Source organism: Pectinophora gossypiella, chromosome 1, assembly GCF_024362695.1.
Source record: "Pectinophora gossypiella chromosome 1, ilPecGoss1.1, whole genome shotgun sequence".
NCBI lineage: Eukaryota > Metazoa > Arthropoda > Insecta > Lepidoptera > Gelechiidae > Pectinophora > Pectinophora gossypiella.
In genome coordinates, this window is record NC_065404.1 from 17222774 (window position 1) to 17239934 (window position 17161).

Genomic DNA, 17161 nt, shown 5'->3' on the forward strand with positions numbered 1-17161 from the left:
CACACGATAGAAGATCAACAAAACATCGATTTCACTACAATTGGCAAGGTTTAGTTAACAAAAATTACATTCGAATGTTTTTTTTTAAAGCCGCTCTCCTGTTTTTCACTATAAGGCAACGTTGGTGCTAATACCATCTACTTTTATTTTAAGTTACACCTGTCATTTTCGTATCCGCCGAAAACGAAAGGGATAGGCAAAAATTTTGAACAACCCTCTAAAAAAATTACGTCGGCCAACCCGACGGTTTTAATAGTACACCTCAAACGGGTTTTTATACCAGCGAGAAACCTATTTGATACGCCCGGGTTATTCATTCATACACTCATTCAATTTAAAATTAACAGCCGTCAATCATCCGTCCCTTTCCTTTTCGGCGGATAAGAAAGTGACAGGTAAAACTTAAAATAAAATTAGTACCGTGCACCTACTTTAATGTGACCATCTGCTCAGATTATAGTGTGCAAAATTAGAACAACTCAATATCGTTCCACGTATTGTGATCAGATGGTAACTCTATCGTAACCTTAAGTATTTATTACTTGTAAGTCAGTTGTAATAAATTAAATTGTTCTAAATCTGTTTTTTATTTAATAGATTAAAATGTACAATAGTAGTACTTCCTGCAGACACCTAATTTTATTTTAAGTTATATCTGTCACGGACAGATCGTAGAATTGATCATTTCATGATGTGTTTGATAATTTCATGAGATAGTGGTACTTACGTCATCAAAGGGCTAGCAATGGCGGTTTGTCATTGAGTATACCTGGTTTTCTTATATCATGGCACCAGTAAGCTCTTAAGTGGTGGATATCTGAAGTAATCGACCAATCACAGCAAGGAAGAGAGAGACAGCGTCTTTTCTCACGCTTCTTCAAATTTTTATTCAACAATATCTTTATTCAGTTGGTAACTTTGTTACATAGTGATTTTTAATTTAATCGTCAATTTTTACCTAACGAACGTTCCATCCGTTAAAAACTACTGCAGATTCTCACAACCTGTATAGCTGAGGTTCACGCGCTGTTTATTTTTATAATAATTAAAAATACAGATTAACTTCTGAATTATAACTTTAATACACATTATTAGATCACATAAGAATCGTGACAAGCGACAATACAATATAATACACAGTACATCAGTCGTTTCATAAACGAAAATATATCAACAATACATGTTAAATTCAGTCTAAATTTGAGGTTCTCTATTTCGAGAAGACAAACGCTATTACCTGCAGCACAAAGTCTTAAAACAAAACAATGTTTCTTTTTTTGTTTTAGTTTTCCCCGTAGGGCAAAGGGAACTATGCCCATACAGCCATGTCTTACGTATTTTTTTTCTAATAGATGATTAATGAAATGATGAAAGGTGATGACGATGAATGATGAAACCCAAGCCCCCACCCTCGGAGCAGACTTCTACTCCGAACCCCAAACGAAGTAACTCAAAAGTCCGCATAAATTTTCGAGTTATGAAGCGGCTTATTGGCACGAAGCGAAAATAGATAGGTTTTGGCGGGAACGAAAACGGGACGGTTGCTTTATTCGTTGAATAATCTAAATAATTAAAACAAAGTGGTGTTTTGTGGTTAATGATCGCATTAAGTTAGTCGGAAAACATTCGCGATAGTGTTATTTTATCAGGATATTCAATAAACGTGTACCTATCCATTTTCGCTTCATGCCAACAAGCCGCTTCATAACTCGAAAGTTTAACTTTTTGAGTTAATTCGTTTGGGGTTCGGAGTAGGAGTCTTCTCCGAGGGTGGGGGCTTAGATTTCATCATTCATCGTCATCACCTTTCTTAATCGTATCTGCCTAAAGGTTAGGTAATAAAGCTCTTTTTACATATGTTTCGCGCCATTTTACTGCTGGGTACGTTCCCAAAACGCTTGAACGCTTTCAGCATACCCGGGAACGCCACAACACTGACTACTTAAAAGGTAGTTCAACCTTTTCGAAACACCCACACAAATTCCATACAAATTTCAATAAAAAAAAGCTTTGACAAAGCAACGCGAGAGGTTAAAAGTTCATAAGGAGGTCGCTTTATATCGAAATTAGTGATGTGCCGGATCGTTAAAAATGTATATCCGCGGATACGGATCTGAATACGGATATTTAGTGTAAAGATCCGCGGATACGGATCTTTATTTTCTTAAAAGAAAAAGATTAAAGTTTTAGTTATTTCATTGTTATAAAAGTCATATTTTATCTTGCTTTCATTATAAAGATCTATCTATCTAAATGTTTGCAATATTAAGGTGCCAAATATTTGATTTTAAGAAATAAAAACAATCTGAATGGAATTTTATAGTTTTTTATTTAATAATTCTACTTAATCACCTGAAAAAGATCCACGTGAAAAGTAACGGACACGGATATGGATACGGATTTTTCTTTTATCTCGGATATCCGCGGATACGGATACGGATATTCGGAACATCACTAATCGAAATATTTATTATTATTTATTAAGTACACTAGCAGCATAAGCTGATGCGTGTACGTCACAGCACTTGGGTTTCTTTTTTATATTTATTTACTTTTTTGCTTGCGTTTGACCACAATCTCTCCTGATGTTAAGTGAAGATGTGGCCTACACTCACCTAGTAAATGGTAATTCAGTCACGGAATAGAAGAAAGAGGTTGAAAGGCCAAGTGAGTGCGAAACGCGCGCCATACAAGTATGAGCAAATAGTTCGTTTACATACATTGACATTATTTTTGTTCTTAACATTATCAATCAGGTAAATGAAGCAATAGCGTTAGTCTTGTAAGAGGGAATCTTCCAATTCCTATAAATAAATCCTACATTACATTCCTGCAGACACCTCTTAATTTTATTTTAAGTTATACGTCATTTTCTTATCCGCCGAAAAGGAAAGGGATGGATGATTCATCATCATCATCATCAGCCCATTAACGTCCCCACTGCTGGGGCACGGGCCTTCGGGCCTTAAACCACCACGCGGGCCCAGTGCGGATTGGTGGTTATTAACGACTGCTAATGCAGCCGGGACCAACGGCTTAACGTGCCTTCCGAAGCACGGAGGAGCTCGAGATGAACTTTTTTTTTGTGGTCACCCATCCTATGACTGGCCTCTGCGAAAGTTGTTTTACTTCAACAATCGCAGACTAAGCGCGTTTACCGTTGCGCCACCGAGCTCCTCAACGACGGATGATTGACCACTGTTAATTTTTATATGAATAAATAGGCAACCCTTTTGACGTGTGCTGTCAACTTAATTATGTCTATTGGCCAATATACAATTTAGGGAGGTTTTAAATTTGACGTGTGTTCCATAAAATTTATACCCACCGTTACCCGTCCCTTTCCTTTTCGGCGGATAAGAAACTGACAGGTATAACTTAGAATAAAATTTGATGGTGTGTACAGTCATGAGCAATATAATGTACCCACTTTAGGACTCTATCGCACTAACATATTTGACATTTAGTGAGACTTACAGTTAAATTTGTTAAAAAAGTTAATGTGACATGGTACCAAAGTGTATACTACATATTAATGCTCGTGACCGTACTGGAATCAGCGCCACTGTCTATCCAACAACATGACATTATATCAGACAGACAAGGTCCCATTACCTGCGGTAGGCAACCTAGAGACGCTACTTTATCTAATTAAGGCATCAGGTTCAGTAACTATTTTAAATAAAAAAAATACAACGTAAGCTCACGACTATATCCCAATTGGGGTAGTCAGAGGCACATCCATCGCATGATGAACTAAGTACGGACGCTTCACCGACCTTCCTGTTAGAACAACGTTATAGATATGGCTGTCAGTTAACTACCTATTTTAAATTATCAATACGATCTCCCTAGCGTTACAATTTCTATTCTATTGTTATCCCGTTTTTTTTTCACAAGGTCCGCTTATCTAACCTGAAGATTTGACAGGTCCGGTTTGCCTGGCTGCCCTTCCAACCCGCGAAGGGAAATCCAACCCAATACAGGTTAGGTCATATACCTCCGAAACGTATTTCTCGGGAATGTGGATTCCTCATAATGTTTTCCTTCGCCGCTTAGCACGTGATGATCATATAAGACTCAAAAATGAATTCGAAAAATAATCGAAAGTCATTCCGTGCTGAGATTTGAACCTACGATCTCACAGTGAGAATCAAACGTTCTTCCAACTGGGGCACCACGGCACTTCTAAATAATCAACATAGCTGGGCAACCATACCATATCGTTCATCACATTCCTAAGGACTTAGTAAAAGCTTCAAGTTGTTTTCTGCTTATTGTGACTCTGGCCACCCCATTAGGGATACGGGCGTGAGCATGAGCTAAACTGTCGGCCTATGTCTATAGTAAGAGAATCATCAATAAAATAAGTCTTCAAAACTTGCAAAGTGCAATAACTATAAAATACATAACATAAACAGCCTACATAGGTCCCACTGTTGACCACTGCTGAGCCATGTCAGGGGCCTTTGGCGGCTTAATAGTAACCCTGACACCAGGGTTGATGAGGTTGGTACTCCACCTCACAACCCACACGATAGAAGAAGAAGACTGCTGGACACACGTCCCCCCACTCTCAAGAGGGGGTATGGAGCATACTCCACCAGGCTGCTCCACTGTGGGTTGGAGGGCAATAACTATCATCACTAATTTGAGAGCCTCGCTCTTGTCGGTGTAGCATTCTCCATGCTTTTTAGGGAAATAGGGCAGTGGTTTCCCTCTTGCCTTCCGCCCCGCAATACTCTATCTAACGCGAGTGGGATGGCGCCCAGAGTAGTAGTAACTATACAAGGCCTAAAAACGTAACGTGTTTAGAATGACATATCTCTCGTCTCTTTCGCACTAGGCGATATACTATATCTCTGTCCTGCTTTCTAACTGTGTTACGCTTTACATAAGTAAAACATTTTAACATAGACATTAGCGACGATCACCTTCGTAGTTTTCTGAAACAAAATTAAAACTTCGGTTAATATTGCAAGTCCCGTAGCGTGTAATAATTGTCTGTCACTTTCGCTCTTAAGTACGGCCTCTGTGGCCCAGTGGATGAGCGTTGGGCTCACGATCCGGAGGTCCCGGGTTCGAATCCCGGTTGGGACATATCACAAAAATCACTTTGTGATCCCTAGTTTGGCTAGGACATTACAGGCTGATCACCTGATCGTCCGAAAGTAAGATGATCCATGCTTCGGAAGGCATGTTAAGCCGTTGGTCCCGGTTACTACTTACTGATGTAAGTGAGTAATCGTTACACGAGCCATGTCAGGGGACACCGGGGTTGCTGAGGTTGGTAATCCACCTCACAACCCACACGGTAAAAGAAGCTCTTAAGTAGTTTTCATATGAGTAATTTATCTTTTCCATCCAGAGTTCGTCTTCTCCGCGAAGGTATGAAAAAATATTAAGTCTATGCCTGTCACGCTTCATACAAAAATCTCATTCTTATCGCGTGTCGTCTAACGCGTAACTGCGAGTGAGACAAACAGTCCGCGCACTCTCCAAGAGATTAAAGTAACACCCAGAGGGGGTGAATGTCGTCGCCCGATACGAATTGCCGCGGGGTTGGGGGGGGTGGGGGGTGGGGTGGAGGCCGCCATTTGCCATGTACTTAGTTAAGAGACTTTTTGTAATTATTTCTTTTTATTTTGGTGCAATAAAGTGTATTTGTATTGTATTGTATTGTGGAGAGTTACCGTTGTATACATGGTGTTATTATTCGTTCTATGACAGTACAGTCATGAACAATATAATGTACGAGCTTTAGGACTCTGTCGCACTAACTTTTGACTTTTGTAAAAAGTATCTCATTTGACTAGGTTGTCAAGTAGCCTATTACTTGGGTCGGATTATGTGTCGCAGCTGACCTGTTAAGAGGCTTCTCCTTGTAGCTGACGGGGTTCCTGGCCCGCCGCGTGCGCGTGTCCGCGTCGCCGGCGCTGCTGTCGCTGTCGCTGCGCTCGCGGCTGTGGCTGCGACTGGTCGCGTCCAGTCGTGCCGTGTGGCGCGACGTGCTGGCGCGACTGGCGCGGCTGGTCTCCAAAACCTGGGATTGGTCTTGGGCTTCCCTGTTGCGAGACCATAGGGATTTAGGTTTCATAGACCTCGTACAACAAACAGACAACAAATCTTTGTAAATGTGCAATGTGCATCTGTTCACAACCGACGGCGTGTGGCGTGTGTATACATACATATTAATGCTCGTGACCGTACAGTGGTACCATGTCACATTAACTTTTTTGACAAATTGAACTGTAAGTCTCACTAAATGTCAAATATGTTAGTGCGACAGAGTCCTAAAGTAGGTACATTATATTGTTCAAGACTGTACAACCGATATTGCACTTTATTTCAACAGTCATAACATCTTAATTTGAGGGAACGAACTTATACTATCTACATAACTTAGTATAAGTACACGTATTTAGAACACAGTTCGGACAGTTTCTTGGAAAAACAGTTTCTTAAAAAGGGTGACTTGTCGCGGACGATAACCACAGTTCGAAAGTTAGTTTAGAATAAAACACTCACGAAACAATAACACAGGCATCTGTAGCGCCGTTGGGACTGGGGGCGTCAAACCGCGGCGGCCGGTCGGGCTCCTTGTTGAGGGGCGAAGGCTCGCGAGACATGTCCAGGGTGCTGCGCCGCGGGGATGGCACGAGGGCCTGGCGCTTCGGCGGGGAGGAGTCTCCAGAGGCGCCGATGTCCTCGTCCGATAGCTGCATTTTCGCTACCATCACTTTTAGGACTCGTCCAGCATTGCTGTAAGGTTTGACACGGTTTAAATTTGGAAACGGCCTCCGTGGTCCAGTGGTTGAGCGTTGTGCTCACGATCCGGAGGTCCCGGGTTCGAATCCCGGTGGGGACAAATCACAAAAATCACTTTGTGATCCCTAGTTTGGTTAGGACATTACAGGCTGATCACTTGATTGCCGTTGGTCCCGGTTACTACTTACTGATGTAAGTACGTAGTCGTCACATGAGTCATGTCAGGGGCCTATGGCGGCTCAATAATAACCCTGACACCAGGGTTGATGCGGTTGGTAATCCACCTCACAACCCACACGATAGAAGAAGAATTTGGAAACAGGCCAGGTCAAACAGTCAGGTCAGGTTGTACTTAGTTAGGAGTCTTTTTGTAATTAATTCTTTTTTATTTTGGTGCAATAAAGTGTATGTATTGTATTGTCAAATAGGTATTTTTTACGAAACGTCAAAAATCAAAGGAAATACTGACGGATGACATCATCAGTAAACTTGAAACTTCATATACAAATCAAATATACTTTATTACATACATACAAAATATACATTTATAAAACATTTAGCAGACGGGCGGTCTTATTGCTCTGAAGCATTTCATTGTTACGTAAATGTTCAAACTCAGGGAGATGTGGGTACTTAGTTCATCTAGCGATGGATGTACCTCCGACTACCCCTATTGACATATAGTGAGCTTCATCATCACCAGCCCATTAACGTCCTCACTGCTGGGGCACCGGCCTTCCCTATGGATGGATAGGGAGATCGGGCCTTAAACCACCACGCGGGCCCAGTGCGGATTGGTGGTTATTAACGACTGCTAATGCAGCCGGGACCAACGGCTTAACGTGCCTTCCGAAGCATGGAGGAGCTCGAGATGAAAACTTTTTTGTGGTCACCCATCCTATGACCGGCCTTTGCGAAAGTTGCTTAACTTCAACAATAGCAGACCGATCGCTTTTACCGCTGCGCCACCGAGGTCCTCAAATAGTGAGCTTATGTTGTGTTAAATGTATGTAAAAGAAAAAATAGGCGCACCTATGTCGCCGGTCCAGCCTGGTCTCGTGCGACGCTCGTGGCGAGCAGGTGCGCTTGCGACGCCGCACCGTCGGGGTGAATGCCAGGGACGACAGCGGGGCGTTCTCATTCTGACAAGGACGAAAGTCATGTTACAATGACGTAGGTTATTCTTCGAGGTGAACGCAAAAATATACTAGAATCTTTCTTTTTGCAAATATCAATTCAATATTCTTTTTTGCATACTATGATGGTGTACAAGTTTGTAAGTTACATATGAGTTTCACATCATAGACCCTTTCGGGCACAACAAAGTAGAAGTTTAAAAGAGAGAAGGAAGCTTTTCAAATTGTAACATCAGTATCATTAAGGTATTTACTAGTGCTGTAGTAACATTTATTAATTAGAATTTCTTTTTTTTATCCAGTCAGAACTTATGCATGTCACTAACTTATTGGGTCTAAAAAAGCCACATCAAAGCAATATGGTAGTTTCCAACTTTCCAACTAGTCAAATCAGTTACTTTTTACTAAATGTCAAAACCCCTTTTTTTTTGTTGACGTGACTTATTGTAGGTTTGCCGCAGATGGCATTAACTACTTGGCCGGACAAATGGGGAGCGCTGAAGGCTCTCATAGTCTCATCCGGTACAACGTTTAAGACAACAGGCCTGAGGGTGCCCAGTTGGGCGCGAACCTCGGCTCAGGACGTCGTCTGAGAGGAAAAATATTTGAAAGAATTAATCGACCCTAGTGGGTCGATAGCGATAAGCGCTGAATGAGGGAAATCGTCGACCACGCCGGCGGGGTCGGTATCGGGGACCTGAAGCGTCAAAACCCCAAATTACTATGGAATTCGTATGAAAAAGCACACTGTGACGTCATAGAAACACGTGACAAAATGTCACACTTATTATTACATTTAAGCGCTTACCTCAGGGTCGTTGCTGTTGCGGGCAGAGGCTGGGGGCTCGCCTGGCGTCGTGGAGTCGGGCTCCAGGGCGCCGCGACCACGCGCCACGGGCTGCAATAGACGAATACGAATTGGTGCAGGGAGCTACCGTTCTATATGTATACAAAAATTATAAACGTTATTACAAAGTTAGTGATTATTTAGAAGATATGAATGCATGGGATTAACTGTCTGAGAACTGATACTAGGCAGCTAAATTACTCAATTGTATACCAATATTATTATTATTTTTTTGAAGAACGTCTAGGGCCCTGTGCCGAGGTTTTTCGTGCAGCTTCTTTTCCCCGGCTATACAGGTTGTGAGAGCTGCAGTAGATTTAGGCGGATGAGACGTTCGTTATGTAAAAATTGACGATTCAAAGTGTAACTATGTTACCTACTGAATAAAGATATTTTTTAATTTGAATACATTGATAATACAGAAATAGAAGCAAATCTAATATGATCAAAAATCAATCTGAATTCACATTCTGACTTATTTACGAATTCAAATTAAGAATTTTCCATGTAAGCCTGTTTCATCATCGTCATCATTAATCAGCCCGCATCGTCCCACTGCTAGGCATAGAGCCTCCTCTATTGCACCACCCTTTCCGGTCGGCCGCTGGTCTCCCAGTGACCTTTTCCCTTCCCGTGGCAACCATTCTACCATTCATTAAGCCTTTATAGAGGGTGTTAAAACTTACTTGTGGTTCCGACACATCTAATAACCAACTTGGTCCTTCCAACGGATTCTCGTTACGGCTGGTTATTCTGAAAGACATTAAACTTTTAAATAAACTAACGAGAATATTAGGGTATTAGGGTAGTCATATTAGGGTAGTCATATACTCGTGAGCTTATATTGCTAAAACATTACATAATATAATCTATGACCAAAAAATTATGTGAGTACCTTGGTGGTGTTTGTGGTTCATCTTCAGGTTCAACGTCCTCCTCCGCAACAGCTTCTAACCCGCGTCTGCAGACATAACAACAATAAAACTAAAAAACTATCAAATCTACAAATCTGAGAATAAAAATACCATACAAAGATGTCAATATTGAAAGTTCAGTTTTGTCAATTTTATGATAAATTTCGACACCATAATCTTTTTTTCTCGTTATTTGTCAATATGTCGGAGATGAGCAGCGTGTAACGGCTACTTCTTCTTCTATCGTGTGGGTTGTGAGGTGGAGTATCAACCTCATCAACCCTGGTTACATACATCAGTAAGTAGTAACCGGGACCAACGGGTTAACGTGCCTTCCGAAGCACGGATCATCTTACTTTCGGCCAATCAGGTGATCATCATGTAATGTCCTAACCAAACTAGGGACCAAAAAGTCATCTTTGTGACATGTCCCCACCGGGAATCGAACCCAGGACCTCCGGATCGTGAGCACAACGCTCAACCACTGGACCACGGGGGTCGTTGCATACGGCATACTTACTTAATAGTAGCCGGGACAGACTACTTAACGTGCCCTACGAAGCACGGATCGACTTACTTTCGGACAATCTGGTGATCAGCCTGCTACGTCCTTAGCCAAATTAGGGATCACAAATTGTTTTTTTGTAATATGTACCCACTGGCTATCGAACCCGGGACGTCCAGATCGAGAGACTGACACTTTAACCATTTGCCCATAGAAGCAGATACACAATAATGAAGAAAAATACTTACGATTCCTCCAGATCGTCGATTGACGCCAAGTTTTGAGAGTCCTCAGCCATTTGTTCATTACTAACTGTAATTCCATTAAAAATAAAATAAAAATAGCCTTTAATCACCGACATTATTACATAGTTTTAAATTATCTATATGTTTATTTGTTTGTCGTGCTGTCCTAGGACATAGGCTTCCTCCTTATTGCGCCACACCTGTCTGTCGTAAGTCCATTGGAATAAATTAATTGGAAACGTACATAAACAGGAAAAACTACAGCTAAAGAGGGTGAGGTAATCAACCTCATATCGGTGCGGGGCGGATCCCTTCAATAAGTGATACTATTTATTGTCTAGGGGTCACCAATAGCAGCCGCGGTTCGGGAGAATGTATAGAAAAATGGATGGAATGCAATTGAAAATAATTTAAAAAAATACTTTCACATATTTTCCGACAGGAAATTCCACTTGATATCAACACTAAATCATGGTCTGAATCTACCCCTAAAGTTTTCGTTACGGTATCAGGTATCACTAACACCCATACGTACCCGTACGGCTATCTGTACGTAGTTACCTTTTTTTCTGAATAAATATTATTATTATTATTATTATAGTTGTACGGGGTGTAAGTGACATCGTAACGAATACTGAGACTCGTGATTTTGAAATTTTCCATCACAGAAGTATAAAATTGAAAATAAAAAAAAACACGATAAATGCTATGTCGAAGTAATCATCTAAAAAAGCAATATTGCAATTTGACATTTGCGCATATAAAAGTACTTAGTACTTGCGCACTTGCGCAATGCCCAAAAATGTCAAATAGCAATATTGCTTTTTTAGATGAATTGCTTTAATGTGGCCTTTTTAACCCCCCTACGACGTTGGCTGGGTGTCTTTTAAGAGATTAGGCATATCTTTCTTACATTTTTGTGTGTTTCACAAATAATTTAGTACTTTTTTTCTGACCTTCAAGCTCCAGGTTGTCAGTACTGGTGTCCCTCTCTTCCTCCGCATTCAAGTTGCCGGCTGGCAAGTCAGCCGCGTCTATCCTCGTTAGCGGAATGTACACATCTGGTAACATTGGTTCATGTTACCATATTGCTAAATGAAGACTAAAGATAAGGTAGATAGGTAGGTGAGGTAGGTAGGTAGGGTCTTTTTGATTAAGCCATTTATGGTTCTTTTTTGGTATATTTCTGTGTATGTTAGAATTTTTGACTTATAGATAATAACCAGGTTTAAAAGCGGGCCCGCGGCGCTTCTGTCGGAGATTCTGCCTAAGATAGGGTAGTTTCCAACTAGCCAAATCAGTCACTTTTTACACTAAATTACTATGGAATTTGTATGAAAAAGCACACTGTGGCGTCATAGAAAAACTTGATAAAATGTCGGATTTATTATTAATATTTTCTTAATTAAAATTCATAAATAAGTTAAAAAAAAATGAAAATGTTTTTCGTCAATATTAAATCTGTCTTGATTTAATAATCAGAATTTCATAATTTATCTTTGACCTAGGAATCTAACCAATTGTTGACTTGTCAATCAGTTTCATTAAAGTCCGTGGACTTCTTTTGTGGGCTATTATTTTAAACCTGGTATACTATCTTTAGTCTTCTTTAGTATAAATCTGGACATGTCAAATCTTCAGGTTATAAGGCATTAGGTATTATATTATAATATTTTTTGATATTATTTATGTATAGAGAAAATAATTTATTGAATATTAAAATAATAATTTGGTGTTAATTTTACCCTGTAACATGTGCATGGGCAGAGCTCTGTGTGTAACGCCAGAACTCTGGTTCGGACTTCTGGTTACTGATCCTGAAAAAAAAATACATTGCTAGATTATATAATTTTTTTTGACAAAATAAAATTGTATGCCATTTTCTTATAGTCAAATTAAGCAAACATTCTTTATTGTGGATGCTGTTGTGACAAGATAGTAAGTACAGATGTTTAACTAATGAAAAAGCAAAAATAAAAAAATTGGTGGATTGAGGGGAGGCCCCTGCCCTGACGATGAGCGTGAACCCTGCAAGTGGCACGTCCAATCCTTTGCCTAAGGGATAGGTACGCGAAAGCACCTATGAGGCTGGCATGATCACTAGGGTGTTCAAAGCCTCGTTAAAATTAGAAAAAAAAAAAACAAAATGAAGCATGTCGACCAGATGCTGCAGACTTCAGAAACGAGAGACCAATAGCGCGATGGTTTTCTATGGTTTTGTGTCATGTCACAGACGTTACTCTAATATAATATTGTTTCTGTTTCCCAATAAAAATGCAAGATTTCACCGCTATTTAATTGAATATAGTGTAGTAGTATATGTATTAGTTATAAGTTATATATTGATCAATGATGCGTATGATGGTTCTATGACCCTGCCATGTCTGGCATCAGACGCTCGCGACACGACTAATTTTACAGGGAGAAAAAATCTTATACAAAAATAAATCGCCTGCAGACTCTTAACATCAAATAAAAATTAACTAGAAAAAAATGTGTAACGCTAAAGCCCCACCGCTAATGCAAATAACCACACAAGTTGGATATCAAACAGAATATTAACTTACTGTGAACTAGAGTCCTGCTCAGAGTTACAACCGGCTGTATGGACTGGCCACCCAGCAACAGCGGAGGCACTCTGTGTACCTTATCATTATTTGGTGTGCCTCCAAGATTACTCCATCGGGGAGAAGACACTTCTAGCTCCTGCCTATAAACAAATAAAATAGTCTAGAAGACATCACATTGGTTTCAGTGTTAAAGCTGCCTTTGCCCATTTTAGTATATCTTTGTCCTATTTATTTCTTGTAAATGTGTGTATGTGTGTAATAACTAATAAAGTATCTTATTATTATAATCTCACAACTATATTTCCAATGAGGCACTTTCCAGGCTATATTCACCAAAAACAATATACATAGATAGTGTTGGACAGCTTCAACATGATAAATACCTATTTTATATTCCAAAATACAATTTAATAGCAAAAGCATATATATAATTGTTGTTTGATCATATGGATCACATTATGTGTAGAATTATGTTGCTACCTATATTGCTTCTTTTTATTTTGATCAGAATAATAATGGGTGGAAGATGTAATTGTGCCTGGGTGTAATTCATAAACATTTATTCACAATAAAAATGGTATTACAGTTTGCAGATGGTCAGCATAATATGGTGTAATAAAAAGGGTCATCAATTATACCCAAAAACAAAGATGAAAGATACATGTCTGTTATCCATGAAATTAGAAGGTTAAACGAAGAAACATCTGTTCATCGCAATCTATATTGTTTTTGAGGAACGTAGCCTGGGAAGTCCTTCATTGGGGTAGTCAAAACTACAGGCAATGGATTATAAACTAAGTAGGTATCTTCATTTCATCAAAAAGTGGAACTGCTTTGTAGTCTATAATTGTTGATAACCAACTGTGTTAGTAAAATCGCCTACCTATCTTGCATATACTGCTTCGCCAGCTCTATGGTCCGTGCTACAGCCCCTGAAGCCTGCACAAGGTGGGATAAAGCCTCTTCGGTTGTGGATTGGAGCGCCGCGTCTAGCTTGCGGGCCTGCGCCGCGCTGCCGCTGCGTAGTCTCTGAATGGAAAAGTTTTTAAGTATTGTCAGTTGGTCAGTTGAGCGTGGCTCTTAAATTGATGATGATGAGTTGAATGATAAATTATCAGGGGTATTATAATAATAAAAAATACTGCAATGAAGGCAATATTAATACAAGTGTCAATATATTATGGTATCATTAGTGTTTATTTTTGTATACCTAGTACATCAAAGATACTGTGAGCTGTTACATGATTTGTGGATCTGTTTATAATGCCCATAGAAATCATGTACTAATTTTGTATGTAACATGACGATTTTATTGAAGTAAATTGAAACTTAAAAAGTTTACTAATAACACAACGCAAAGTAGTTCGTTTATTCGCACAAACCATGATGTAAACAATAGAAAGCAAATCAGCTGTAACATGACGAGCAACTTACACTTAATTTCAGTCTTAAGTCGTTAACTTCTTTCATGAGGTCGAGTTTCTCTTTCTCCTTTTGTCCCGCGGTTACTTTCCAGAACTGCACCTCCTGGGCCAACTCACTGTTTTTCTCCCGGAGATCCCGAATTTCATCTTCCAAATTGGCCATTGTACAAAAGTACAACAATGTACTCACAAACCACAGTAAATTACACCAAAAGGCACCCAAACGAAAACTGTTTTAGTTTCTTTCACTTTTTAACTATTTATTTGGTAAGAAACAGCTCTCTTTCATATTTTTTTCTATTTTCAGTTTGTTTAACGACATCGACCAATACAGGCGACACCACCATTTTGACGTTTTCTTAATTTTTTTCACTGTGTTGCCATTGTATGAATAAAACAGTTAAGTAACGTGTTATTGTTCCGTTATTTGTGTTATTTCAGGTACCTAAGTGGTGCTGGTGTAGTAGCCAACAGTTTTCTGTTATATTGGTAACACTGAATTTTAATGTCAGTCTTTTCATTCATTCGTTCAATTTCATTTCAGTCAGTCAAAAAAGCGTGTGTGTGTGACATAAAATAATACACGCGGTTTGAGGTTATATTTTGTATCAAACGCTGTATTTATAAGTTTGTTTCCAAAATGTCGTTCCGCGGAAGAGGCGGTGGTGGTGGACGAGGTGGTTTCGGTGGCGGCAGAGGCCGCGGTGGTGGTGGTGGGCGAGGTCGAGGCGGAGGCGGCGGCGGCGGTTTCAGGCAGCAAGACTTTGGGCCCCCGGAGTCGGTCATACCACTAGGTCACTACGGCTGGACCGTGCAGGACGATCTCGTGTGCAAAGTGGACATCGAAGACGTGCCGTACTTCAACGCACCCATTTATCTTGAAAACAAGGAGCAGATCGGCAAAATTGACGAGATATTCGGCAACCTGCGCGACTACTTCGTATCAGTGAAACTAGGAGAGAACATTAAGGCGAAAAGTTTTAAAGAGGGGCAGCAGTTTTTCATCGATCCGGCGAAGTTGTTGCCTCTGAAAAGGTTTCTGCCTCAGCCGCCCGGTGCTAAACGGGGAGGCCGTGGTGGTCGCGGGGGCGGAGGTAGAGGAGGCCGGGGCGGCGGCGGGTTCGGAGGTGGTGGCGGCGGAGGTTTCGGTCGCGGTGGCGGCGGTGGTCGCGGAGGTGGCTTCAACCGCGGCGGCGGGGGCCGAGGTGGGGGCTTCAACCGCGGTGGCGGCGGCGGCTACGGCGGCGGTGGTGGCTTCGGCGGGCGTGGTGGCGGCGGCGGCCGAGGCGGAGGCTTCAGAGGCGGCCGCGGCGGAAGATAGTGCCCAGACAGTACTACTGACAGTGACAGTGCTATCACAGCTTAAGAGGACTTGTGAGTGGCCCTCGCCACATGGGGTTACACTACATTTGATAATGTTTTACCTAATTATAGGTATATGTTAGTTCAGTCTGTGGAGGGAGAATATTTTAGGATAAGAATTTTTTTGTAAATGGTATATTGTTGTGTTGACAGTGCTGCGCCTTGTGGTGAGGGCCATAACAATAACATTCATTATAGTTTTAAGAATAAAAGATATATTTCCAGAGATGTCTCACTTTATTTTGTAAAATCTATACCATGACACTCACATTTAATGCAAAAGGTACCTATTTTATAACAAATTAACATAAACAACTTTGAACTTTACATACCATAGAACCCTCTGGTGGTGAATGTGTATCAAATATTTATAAGATTGAATATAGAATTAAATTCTTAAATATTGGCTTGTTGCATGACAAAGTTATTGACGCAAATATAAAATATACTGAATTATTATACTTATCAATAATTCTGCACATGTGAGCATAGAATTTAGTGGTCTACAAATGTAATAGTCTCAAGTCTAAATTATTAACTTGCCATGGTATTTTTAGTATGCAATATGGAATGCCAATAACCACATGGTAATTTCTTCCCTTCATTCCATTTAAAAAAAATTACATTTCATAATAAATACTCCAATTGAACTTACACCAAACAATACAATATACTAAACTAACTTAGATCAGGGTTCTCTAACTCTCCTTTGCCCAGGCTGGGAACATAGTCATAAGCTAGAGCTCTGCCTCGGTGGTTAAATGTATAGAATGATGGCAGGTTCCGTTGTGTCTCCCACTTGGTTTGGTTAAGTTCTGCAGCTGCTGGGATCTCTCGTAAATTACCGGCAACGTTCAACACGCCCCAAATTACAGCGAACAAGCTCACTACTGCTTGAACTACAATCTGTAACGACATTCAGATATTTTAATTTGTGTCATCAATACATTTTACCTATTAGTATCAATATTATCACAAATATGTAATTATACTTACATCTAATGGTAAACTTGTGAACTCCTGGGAAGTAAGGCGAAGATAAGACCGATCTGTAAAGGATTTTTCGGTTGTTAAGTTAATCTGAATAGGAATAAAGCAATAATCATCATAGTCTAAGCGTAGCACGGAAACTTACGTTGCGCAGCAGAAAACGCTGAATGGAACAACGATATGAATCCTACGATTAACATTATCTTATACATGGATGCCATTTTAAAGACTTTTTGTCCTCTTTGGTAATTTTATTCAATATTTTAATTGTTTTTTAATAGATGAAACAAAAACCCTATATAATAATTTTTTTTTTTGTTTTGGTTTTCCCCGAAGGGTAAGGCAAAGGGAACTATGCCCATACAGCCATGTCTGACGTATTTTTTTTCTTGATGATTAA

The 17161-nt window shown here is 40.1% G+C and overlaps 3 protein-coding genes across 3 annotated transcripts; 1 reads left to right on the plus strand and 2 right to left on the minus strand.

The window, feature by feature from the left end:
- Positions 1-1058: 1058 nt before the first annotated feature.
- On the minus strand, positions 1059-14770 carry LOC126370444 (uncharacterized). Its single transcript, XM_050015284.1, has 13 exons — positions 14420-14770; positions 13869-14014; positions 12983-13125; positions 12161-12232; positions 11372-11476; positions 10419-10482; positions 9647-9712; positions 9438-9504; positions 8713-8802; positions 7801-7910; positions 6529-6762; positions 5865-6065; positions 1059-4946 (listed from the first exon to the last, which is right to left on the minus strand). The coding sequence occupies exons 1-13, from the start codon at positions 14570-14572 to the stop codon at positions 4931-4933; spliced, it is 1467 nt and encodes a 488-aa protein (XP_049871241.1). The 5' UTR covers positions 14573-14770; the 3' UTR covers positions 1059-4930.
- Positions 14771-14952: 182 nt separating this feature from the next.
- On the plus strand, positions 14953-15997 carry LOC126370969 (probable H/ACA ribonucleoprotein complex subunit 1). Its single transcript, XM_050016144.1, has one exon. The coding sequence runs from the start codon at positions 15050-15052 to the stop codon at positions 15728-15730; it is 681 nt and encodes a 226-aa protein (XP_049872101.1). The 5' UTR covers positions 14953-15049; the 3' UTR covers positions 15731-15997.
- On the minus strand, positions 15990-17064 carry LOC126371132 (ER membrane protein complex subunit 5). Its single transcript, XM_050016344.1, has 3 exons — positions 16907-17064; positions 16768-16820; positions 15990-16677 (listed from the first exon to the last, which is right to left on the minus strand). Exons 1-3 carry the CDS (start codon positions 16980-16982, stop codon positions 16450-16452), a joined length of 357 nt encoding a protein of 118 aa, XP_049872301.1. The 5' UTR covers positions 16983-17064; the 3' UTR covers positions 15990-16449.
- Between the last annotated feature and the right edge of the window lie 97 nt (positions 17065-17161).